Source organism: Mixophyes fleayi, chromosome 1 (genome assembly GCF_038048845.1).
Source record: "Mixophyes fleayi isolate aMixFle1 chromosome 1, aMixFle1.hap1, whole genome shotgun sequence".
Classification (NCBI taxonomy): Eukaryota; Metazoa; Chordata; class Amphibia; order Anura; family Limnodynastidae; genus Mixophyes; species Mixophyes fleayi.
This window is the reverse complement of record NC_134402.1, coordinates 284,512,119-284,523,672: the sequence shown is the minus strand read 5'-3', so window position 1 is coordinate 284,523,672 and position 11,554 is coordinate 284,512,119. Positions and strand designations below refer to the sequence as shown.

The window sequence follows — 11,554 nt, the reverse complement described above, 5'->3', positions numbered from 1 at the left end:
TTCCTGGAGAAGACCAGCCACTGTGTTAGATTCCGCGCCTCTGGTGAGTAAGGCTACACCTGGTGAATTCTGGGTAAACCTCCTAGTGCCCGTGACATTAGCTAATTGCTTAATGTCTGATAATTAAAGTGATTTGTAGCTGGCACAGTTGGACAATTTTACCTGATTTATGGATCACCACAAAAGTAGCTAAAAGCAGATCAGATGTGAAAGAAGCAAAATCGAAAAGAGCTGCATTGTATATTTCCTTAAAATGCTTATAATATGTAGCTGTGAAACCATCTGGTCCCGGAGGAGCCAAGAAGTTTTAAGATGGATTATGGCCAAATTCAGATCATCCTGGGTAATAGGTTCCTTAAGGTACTATTCTAAGCTGGTATGATCAGAAGCTAATAATATCCAAGAAAATTTGTAAATGCTATAAACTCCTGGATTAGTTGCCATCTCAGCAGACTTTTGTGTCAAGTCAATTAAGACTGTCGATTTCTTTACAGAACTAATGGCTTTCTTCCTAGGTCTTCTTAACTTTTTTTTTTTAGGTGGCTTTTATGAGAAGGTCTTTTGTGTAGCCCACACCATCAGAGAGAATGTTAAAAATATAAATGAATCTCATAAGGAGTCTGCACTATAGTAATTTTTTTGCATTACCACACCAGTAACCGGTTGTTGCAAAACAAAATCGATCATGGCATAGTCCATCCAAGTGATTGATTCCATATCTTCTCAGCACAATATTCCATCCAAAGAGTTGCTGAGGAAAATCTAAACTATACAGCTGTAAGAGGGATGGGGTGTGGAGTACAAAGTAAGATCCCTGTGCTTAGGTTAGAGAAGGCATCCACAAGATAAATCAGCAAGTGAGATCTCATAACATTTTTGAGAATTATCTGGGAGGTTAGGTTAGCTGTATCCTTGTTAAGGAAAACTGTATTAAAACAAGCAAACAAAACTGGAGAGCAAACACTGGAAAGAGGATGTCATAAGACACCTAGCTAAATCCCAGGAAAAGGAAATAATTCGCTGCAGGTAACAAAGTGACCAATCATTAGGAAATGCATTTTTCTACAAGTGGGAATAAGGATAAGAGTAACAGTCTTGCTTCTGAATGGTAGCTAAGGGATATTGACGAATATGCAGTAATACCAGGTCAAAAAAAAGAAAAGCTATAATATACCCTTTACAAGAGAGGAGGGGAAGGAAAGAAGAGGTAGGTGGAAAAAAATGGAGGAAAAGAAAAAGGGATGGGCAAGGTTATGATGCAGCATGAAGACAGAGGAAAGGGGAAGAGTAAAGTGTAGATAGACAAAGGTTTATTAAATTCTAGGGAACTTTGCAGATGTTGTATTCTATGAGCCATTGTAGCATGTAAGAGTCACCTTTATATGAACCATAAGGACAGTTATAGTACCAATAGAAAAAAAGTTCAGTAGCTTGTTGGATGAGTCTGGGTGAGAAATGTCAGGAGCTCATTAATTGGTGAGATCTCTATTCTGTTTAACCAGAGATGACAAATAATGAACTAGAGGGTTGAACGAAAAGTTTGTAGGTCTTGGATATGCAGCCATACAGAATATAGTAGAGTTTATATTTTATATAAGTAAGACATTGGAACATAAAGAATCAATAATAGCTATAATCCATTAAAGTTTCAGCGGCTCCCTGTACAAGGTTAGGTGCAAGTTCTGTTATGTGTAACCTGAAGTAACAAGCAAAAACCAGAAAGGTTGAAATGCATGTTTACAAACAGTAGGTAGTGGGACAGCTCAGATGAGCCAAAAACTAAAAGTATAGTTTTAGAGCCAGAACATTATAAGCAATTACAGTTCTCCTCAAGTTGCAGACCACTCCAGACTAGGTGCTGGTGTACAGGCAGGCTGAAGAGAGGAATCTAATTTCAGAGGTGGGATTTCAAGAACTATAAAGGAATGGATCCTGTTCGGATAGATTTTAGATATTATAAAAATCGATCATTGTTCTTTAGAATAGGCTTCAAAAGGGAAACCCTATTAGATTTCCTATATCCAGTTTAGCCTGGAAGCTCTGTAAGTTTGGCCACTTCATTCATTTCAAGTAAGGCAGAAAAACCAGCAGTGTGGATCTCCTGAGAAGCAACAAGGACCGCCACTTGGATGGCACACTGGGCATTACTTCTCTCTGTCAGGCTTGATGAGCTCCAAAGTCGACTTGGGTAGATATGGGAGAAAGAAGGCAAGTCAAGTAGACACATTGCCAGGTCTTAAACTATCTATAGCACTACTTTGAGGCAACTCTTATTTGTCTTGCCCTATTTTATGCATTTAATAAGGCCTAATTGACAATAAACATTTGGAATACCTGCAGCAGTGGTCTGCCATGACATTAACGCATTTCGTCTCATGAAACCTCACATCAAGAGAGGCAATCTCACAGGTTAGCTCCTTAGTAGTGTTCAGATGCTTATCTCAAGCCATTCTTTTTCACAGCTACAGCACAGGACATGTATATCTTTCTTAGTGATGGCTCAACCATTTTGGGCTCTTGAGATCATAGCTTTCTTCTGAAAAAAATTTGGAAGCATCAGGTCCCTGAGCCATCCTCTACAACTTTTGGGAGACTTATAGCTGGTTAATGGATTTGGTGAAAAATGTATATATGGAAAACTTCATGTACTACGGATAATAACTTAAGGGACTGAAACACAAAACGTACACAAGATCATTATAATAGTCATCAGTACATACAGTACAATTCACTCATCATTCATGTCATAAGGTTCTTACAGTTCCACTAGGAAAGTAGTTTTGTTTTTCTGGAGGGGGGGAGGGAAAAAAAAAAAAAAAAAAAAAAAAACATATACGAAAAAACACTAGTTTGAAGCGCAGTATCAAAATGTCAAAAATTCCAATGATCTGTACTTCCAACACACTATATTTCTCGATTGGCCCTATAATAAGCCAGATTTAGGTAGTAAAATAACACAATAAACATATTCTATTTAAATATATAATAATTATATACAATGGAGGCAGCTGATTTGTGGGCTGCACAAAGGCTTATGAAAATGTAGCCTTTCAATCATTCTTGAGCACTGTATTATATTCTTCTGAATATTGAATCATTCCCATTAATTTTGCTGTAGATATCAATTTGTGATTAGATTTTCTCTCAGTTGAGTAAAATTCAACAAAGTGTCCACTAGATGTCACTCCCCATCAGTTTGAAACTATGTGGCCAAAAGAAACTCAAGGATAACTGTAATTTAAATAATATTCACATACACAGATATATATGTTTTTTTGTTTATGTAATGTGGGGCAACACCCTCTTGCACCCCAGTTTATACATGGAGGGCCTGAGTCATTTAGGCACTCATACAAGGCACACATACGGAGCGCAACCAAGCGTAAATTGGCTATGCATACTCCTGAAGTCAACAAGAAACGGATCTAAAAAGATATGTGTGGTTTGACTACAGGTGTAGGTTTACTCTGCTCTACTAGACCAGACACTGCAGGACACGTACAATACCCATGTGGAATATAAAATCTCAAAAGAACACACAGAAAAAAAAATATTAAGCAATTACTGTTAACCTGTCATCAATATAGGGCCTGATCCATTAAGGAACTTTTTTTCTGGACAAAACAATGTTACAATGCAAAGGGTATAAATTAGTTTCTTATTTTGCACATAAGGAAAATACTGTGTTTTTTCATGTAGCACACAAATATCAACTTTATATTTCAGAGTACAAATAACATATCAAGTATTTGTGTGGTACATGAAAAAACAGCCAGTATTTTCCTTATGCGCAAAATAAGAAACTAACTTATACCCCTTGCATTGTAACATGGTTTTGTCCAGAAAACTTAAGTAAGAAAACTTACTCAATTTCTTGACTAAGCTCCTTAATGAATCAGGCCCATAGTAATTTATGATTATATATCGAAATTTTTAAATAATTGTTTTTTTCTCCCCTTGGAAAAACATTAGGTTGTCCTTAATGTCTACTGTACATAACAGATAGCATAGTTGCTCCTGATTGCATACACATGCCATAGCCATGCATAAAATACTGACATAACTAGGACTCAGGAATTAGACTATCCCTACAGCCGAGGCAAGAGAGACGACACAAAAAGAAAGTACATTGAGATGCCCAGCGTTTGATTTGGACGTGACTGCCTGCGCTCAAGTTTGGCATGCCCTTATTGTAATTGACTACAGCCAAATGCCCCTTGCCAGCCCCATTCCCTCCCCAAAACCGTAGGCTGTAGTAAGTTTCCATTGCAAACGAAGATGAAGCGGACAGGGCTTTGCTTTCTGGCATATGGGCTTGTTGTGGACGTGCACAGACTGATTTTGCATATGATAGACTTAAAATAAGCAGACATGTGCCTTAATGACTCAGGCCCGGAGAGTGCAGAGGATCAATGCCCTTTTCTTCTAGCCTTAACAAGTAAGCTAAAGTTGTGTCCAGTCACAAATTGTCAGAATTCAAAAATTCAATACAAAAAGTAACGTTGACACTAGCAATAATGTTATAATATATCCAATAAAAGTTGTACAGCAGAAACCTCGACTACAATAGCTCAGGAGCCACTGTTGTAACAAAAAAAAAAAACACCCCTAGAACTTTTGCAAGTTGTCAGTCTTGGGCATATTACCATGTCATAGACGTAAGGCAAAGGAAAGACATTCATAAATAATGTACTTTTTTCTGCTGGTCTTTTCCAGGTTTAAGAATTTCAGCTTAAGGCCAGAATAAAAAGAAAGAAAACATATAAAAAAATCCATATCACCTTTAATTACAAGAATACGAGTTATAGAATCTTGAAGTAATAAAGAGTTAATAACAAACCAGTAAAGTACATCGGTCACTCAATAAAGGAGCTCAAATGCATATACATTTTGAGTTGTACACATTAAAAGAGTTATCCCCCTCTGCCAAACTTCTTGCAAAGAAATGGATATGTTGCCATTTTATTATTTAGAAAGACATGGCCATTTATGAAGACTGTATATTCATAAACACCAGAAGTTGCTTTTGATGGGTCTCATTATTGCATTTCATGTATCTTTCCATACAACTTAATGAGAAGTGGTCCCAAGTCTAGTGTCCAGTCTAGACAGGCAATAATTTTCTTCCAGGCTCCAGTTCTATAAATGCTGACACTAATACTCTCACCAGTGACCACTACATGAGCACATGACACTGGTGCTCTGAGGCAGTAAGGCTAGGGATAGTAAACAGTTATATTCAGTGGTACCTCTGTACCTTGTTTTTTTTTTCTCTATAAATGTATGACCCCTGTGAAAGAAAGACGGTCACATGTTCCTTCGCAGTCACACATTCGTATTCTTATTCTTTACTGGTTTGCCTCCTCTTTGCAGCGTTGGGGTGGACCCCAGAAGACTAGTTCACTAGAAAGAATCCTAGTCGCATCCTCTTTTCAAGTTTGTTTTAATTCGAAAGAAAACACAAAAAAATGATAAGAGTAAATACTGAGACTGAGAGAAAATACATTGCATGTATTGAATGTGATAAGGCTGAGAGTGGCTGACAAACGTGCCCTTCAATAGTGCGTAGCACAAACCTACCATAGTGCTAGAGGTACTGTATAAATGTGAAAAGTCCTGACTGGCTGCTTCTTTTCTGCCCTGTATCTAAATAAACCTTGGTCTCGCTCTCTCATTGGTTTGTACTTGTATACAAGAAGATGTGTATAGAAATGTTTTGTAGGCCATGTGTGCATACTGAATAAGGGCTGTTGATCTTAAAATGGGAGTCTGCTTCTAAAAAGCTTCTTATTACAGAGATCTTCTGTAACATTAGCTGCTAACCAGTGCTGTGTTTTTTACACACAGTTTTAAAATTTGCTCCTCCTTCCTCCTCAGTCAGTTCATCATCTGAAGACTCCAAATCCATGTCGCAATCCAAGTCATCTTCTTTGCAGGTTCTGGCCTCTTCTTCGCTAGCTGTAGATTTGTCCTTTTCTGGTTCTTTTGAGATTCTAAAATGAAAACAAATTTTATAAACATGCTCAAGTCCCTATGATGCATCACAAATTCATAACTAGTCACAATGACGTTTATGTATTTACACTGATTGTCCTAGAAAGAATCAACAACGAAAAAACAAAAAGAAGATAAATAAAATAAATTTGTGAGAACACATTTTTGTTTCCGGATAAGAACACTGTTCATGTTTGTAAATGTATTTTGATAATAAAACCCAATCATTTATTTATGTTGCTTTGATAGTGTACTAAACACACTTGCTGCCAAGAGTAATCCAAGGGGTAAATGTATTAATGTCCGGATTCTTCAACTCCGGCGTGTTCAGCGTCTTCGGCGATTAAATTTAAAGCGGCGCTGCATTGTAAAGGGAAACTTCCCTTTACAAGGCAGCGCCGCTTTAAATTTAATCGCCGAAGACGCTGATCACGCCGGAGTTGAAGAATCCGGACATTAATACATTTACCCCCCAAGTATCTTACTATCATGCTCATAGAATTTCAATCATAGCATTTCTATTGAGATTACATTCTGCTACCTACTGGTGTCAAAGATAGGTCTCGGAAGGGTTAAAGAATAATGACATATCCCTGGTGCTTTACATGGCTATGGAGACAATCACAGCACTATTTACTGACATCAAGTGAGCCTATCCCTACTGTCAGAATCCTTTAATGTCACAGTAAAGAATAACAAGAGCACTTAAAATGGAATAAATGTTGGTACTTTATTTCAAAAACAGAACAGGAAGACTGCTTTTCTCCAAGCTCAATAATGCAATAAAACACTTGAAAAAAATAATGCAATTCCATTTCAACGTGCCATGGTCTTCCTCTCTGTAATATTTGCACAACCTGTTATGCTTGACTGTCTGGAATATCTTTACTGTTTGTTCTGCCTCATATTTATGGACAACCATGGATGTAGGAGTAGGCTGTATTATTAAAGTTTATACAATGTAGAATGTGTTTGTTCACTTTGAAGCAGAGCAACAGGGCAGTGAATAAATGAAAATTACATATGTATTAAATTTCAAGATGACAGAGATCCTATTTATAAGCACAATCTTATTTATCTGCATAGCTGCAGCTTATATGATGGGTAAATAAACGAGTTATAAATACAACACCACCAACTACTAGGGGGCAGATTTTTCATGAACAGTCCCACCAGAATGAGCACCTATTTCCTGCTGTGTTTCCCTGGAAGTGCCATAATAAGCATTATTTATTGACGATTTGTTAATGGTTCTTGTGTAAAGCTAACAAACTATACTGTAAGAAAAGTACACATATGATTATAAGAGTGGATTACATCTCTCAATTCAAAAGTTGCAGAGTGGTAAAAGTACAAGTACACTGCTCAGTCACATTCAGTCAGCTTCACAAGTAGACAAAATCTTAAAGAGCTTTAAATATTCGGCGAGTGGAGTACACTTAAATAGTTACTTTAATAGTTACAAACTATAACAGTATGTTACTAGCACCCAGAAGAGAAGGTTCTGTTAGCAATTGCCCGGAAGGTAGTTTTTCTACATCTTGGTACTGGACACTTGCACTGTTCTATCCACCTCATCCTCAATAGTGGATTAAAATGGCTGTTGGCAACCTGCGTTTCCTGTGCTGTTGTGAAATTACAAGTCCCAGCATGCTATACCTATCTGAGGGGGTAGTAGGAAAGGGTTGGTTAGAGGCTGCACTAGTTCTAAAACCCATCCTTGCTCTTATAACATACTGGACACCAGTCAATTTACTGTTGTGGTACAGAAAAGAATGTAGCCAGACATCTACAAGGGTATGGAGGAATACTATCAGCACAAGTAATCAGAAGAGCCAATATTCCAATCTCTATTTGTTACTTACGGCAGAACAATTTCTTCTTTGCTCCCACATTTGGCACAAAGTTCAAGCTGAAGGGCACACGGTCTGCATATGATATGATACGCATCCTTCACAGTCTTCTGTAGACATTTCACACTGAGCAAACACATCAAACACAAAATATAATCCATAAGGCAATGCATAAATCACAATACACATTGTGTGGGACATTTATAAAGACTCATGCACAGACGTTCCCATTATTACGTAATCTGCACTAGAATCTGATTGATTGATATGGGCTGCAGCACCTTTTTTGCAGTTACCCGTGCTTCTCTCCAAACTCCTCTATTCTCTCCATCATCCTATTGCAGACAAGGTGGTGTAGTAAGCATTCTACTTTCTCCAAGCTGCACCTTCCAAGTCAAACTCTCTAAACCCATCGCATTCTGTCTTACTTTGAGGTTCACATTAGCCATCTATTTTATCTGCTCCACCTTTGTGCTGCTGTCATTTATCATCCCAGTTTCCCAATTCCTTAACAACTTTGCGGTCTGGCTCCCTTATTTCTTATCCTTTGGCCTGCCTACTCTCATTCTAGGCAATTTCAAAATCCCACTGATATGTATCTTCAGCTACTAAACGTCTTTAATTTACGGTCTCTCTCAGTGGACTTCATCTCCTACCCACTGTGATAGACACTTCCTTGACCTTGTCTTTTCCCGATACAGCTCCATCTCTAGTTTCCCCAACATGGCTGTCGTTTACATAGAGAACTTAGTTATTTATAAGGGATAAATGATAACTGCAGTGCAAATATGTTATATCAAATGAATCCATTGATACATCATCATCATTTATTTATATAGCGCCAGCAGATTCCGTAGCGCTTTACAATTGGGATACATAGAAGTGTACATGATTTTCAACTAAAAAAGATAAATGTTTGACCAAATGTTTTTTTAAAAAAGAAACAATTAGCCCAGTAGGAGGTAATTAGGTTGAGGAGACCTGCTTAAGATATGCAGATCACAGACATCCATTGTTTTGATCATTTATCCGACTTCCTAATTGACTTCCTTTCAATAGGTAGTGTAAACACAAAGAACCACTAAATGTAAATGAGAGAGCCATATGCCTAGGTGAGAATCTTGAAGAGAAAGGCCACATTTGAAAGCATATACAGGTATATAGAAATATGGGATTCAAAAGCAAATGTCTTCATAGTTCATATTTTGGGAAATTTGGGTGCCACTCCATACCAAGGAGCAGAAATCACCCCAGCTGGTGGCAGTTGCTGAGATGTGTGAAGCATGCGTCTGTGTTGGGAAGAAACCAGCGAAATCTGTAGCCTTAGAGGAAGAGGTTAGCGTGAGATTTGGGTTGGAATCCTGTGTGTTCCCTTACAGTACGCTTCCAAGTCACAAGTGCGCAGCGGGCGGTTTCTGACCAATAAAGGGGTTCAGGAGCGGTTTCCTGACAAAATAGAGGTGATATATTTTATGACTGTTCGAATATATGATAAGATATCTAATCAGGTAGTAGCTAGAGGGGCTTATCCCTGACAATGGCCTTCCCACTTTCTGACCACAACCTCCTTGCCTTCATCCTCACCTTACCTCATGTCCTCACTCCAGCACTAACACAGAGTCACCTAAGTGCTCTTAACCCAATACACCTCTCATTTTCACTAAAACAACTACTTTCTCCTCTGACTACATTTGTCCTGCCCTAATCCGGCTGCCTGTATCTATAACCAAACACTCACTTCAGCCCTAGACAATGCGGCTTTAACTCCAGCATTGCAGAGCGCCACTGGAGAAAACCTTGTCTTGCTGTACTTCCTTTTCAACTGCCAAACAAACATACTTCAACTTTCTAATATCCACCCAGTCTTCTAGACCACATCGCTTCTTTGCCACTTTCAACTCACCTTTCGGCCCACCTGCACCTCCTCTCCCCTCTACTCACAGTCCATGATTTTGTCACCTACAAAATCGACAAGATATTTCCTTATACCAGATTCCACCCACTTTACCTCCATTCCGTGATACAACTATAATTCTCCAGTAACTGAAGACTCTACACCCCTCATTTCAACCTACAACCTGTCTCCTCAACTCTATTCCCTTCCTACTTCTCCGCTACCTCTCCCCACTGCATGCCAACCTCTGGTTCATCTCTTCAACCTGTCTCTCTCCACTGGCACATTTCCATCCTCTTTAAAGATGCGCTCATCTCACCAATTCTAAAGAAACCTGCTTTCAATTAAACTGTTCTCTCACCACCTGCTGCCTTATTTCTCGCCTTCCCTTTGCCCAACTAATCTATTATTATTACCATCATCATATTTTATTAATTTATAAGGCAAAACAAAAGGTCTGCAGCGCCGAACATGACATACACAGAACACAATGATGCATAACACATTACATGAAACATGATACAAAATACAAAGACGAGACATAATGAATAAACAAATAATATACAGAGCAAATTATTTACGGGAAAATGAGTGAGAGTGATGGTAATGACCAGTGTGAAGTAGGTCTGAGCTTAAGAAAACAGGGCTAGGGAAGCAGGCCAAAAGGTACAGAAGGGATAGTAGAAGGAGAACACAAGGAAAGAGGGCCCTGCTCATGAGAGCTTACATCCTAAAGGAAAGGGGGAAGACACAAATAGGGTGGTATCGATTGGGGGAGTGGGGGTGAAAGCCGGGACAAGGAAGTTAGGAGAAAGACTGATAGGCTTGGATAAAGAAATGAGTCTTAAGGGGATGCTGGAAGCCTTTGAAGGTTGAGGCTAACCTGATAGGACATGGGAGATCATGAGAGGATTGATTGAGAGCTTTGAAGGTGAGGGGGAGAAAATTAAATTTAATTCTGTAGGCCACGAGGAGTCAATATAGCGACTGACAGAGAGGAATGGCAGGAGAGAAAAGTAAGGTGAGATTAGTGTACAAATGCCTGTCATTCTGTTCTCTAACTCCATTCTTGACTTTCACAATAGTGATCAATTATCTACTTACTACAGAGTCTAAGGGTCATTTCTCCATAATCATTCTGCCATAATCTTCTTCTGCTTTTGACACTGTTGATAACCCACTTTTCCTACAAAACCTTTAATCCATTGCCCTTCATGACACAGTTCTATCCTAGTTCAAATTCCTACTTCTCAAACTGCTCCTTTAGTATTTCTACCTAATACTTACTAACACATACTTCCGTCCACTCCCACTATCTGTCAGGGTCCCACAAAGCTCTGTTCTTGGCCGTTTACTTTTTTCACTGTATTCCTACCAGAATTGAATTCATATCACTCACCCTTACCTACAAAGTGCTCAACAACACCACCTCTTCATACATCTGAAATCCCATATCAAAATACTATCCCTCCCGTCCTCTTAGATTTACCTCTGACCTGCGCCCTGTCTAGTCTCTGTTAAACACCTCTCACACCCGCCTACAAGACTTCTCTTGTGCTGCTACCCACCTATGGAATTCTCTAATCCCCAATCAGGCTTTCCCACAGCCTTAAAATCTTTAGACACTCTGAAAACCCATCTCTTCTTTAGAGCTTACCCTATCCCAGATGATATTATTCACACTAATGCACCCTCACAAATGTCTCAATCTCTACACTGAGCCACATGTGCTCCTCTTGTTTCAGCTATGCCCCCTTCCACTTAGAATATAAGCTCATTAATGAGCAGGGCCCTCCATACCCTGTTTTTTCAT

At 38.8% G+C, this 11,554-nt stretch overlaps 1 protein-coding gene across 1 annotated transcript in view; it reads right to left on the bottom strand.

The window, feature by feature from the left end:
• Nucleotides 1-4,764: 4,764 nt before the first annotated feature.
• The window catches only part of C1H9orf85 (chromosome 1 C9orf85 homolog), a 30,039-nt gene continuing 23,249 nt past the window's right edge, over nt 4,765-11,554 (bottom strand). Inside the window, exons 3-4 of the mRNA XM_075210981.1 lie at nt 7,860-7,973; nt 4,765-5,993 (exon numbers count right to left, since the gene is read on the bottom strand). Of these exons, the coding sequence (XP_075067082.1) occupies nt 5,819-5,993; nt 7,860-7,973 (289 nt within the window). The 3' untranslated portion in view covers nt 4,765-5,818. The remainder of the gene's footprint in view (nt 5,994-7,859; nt 7,974-11,554) is intronic.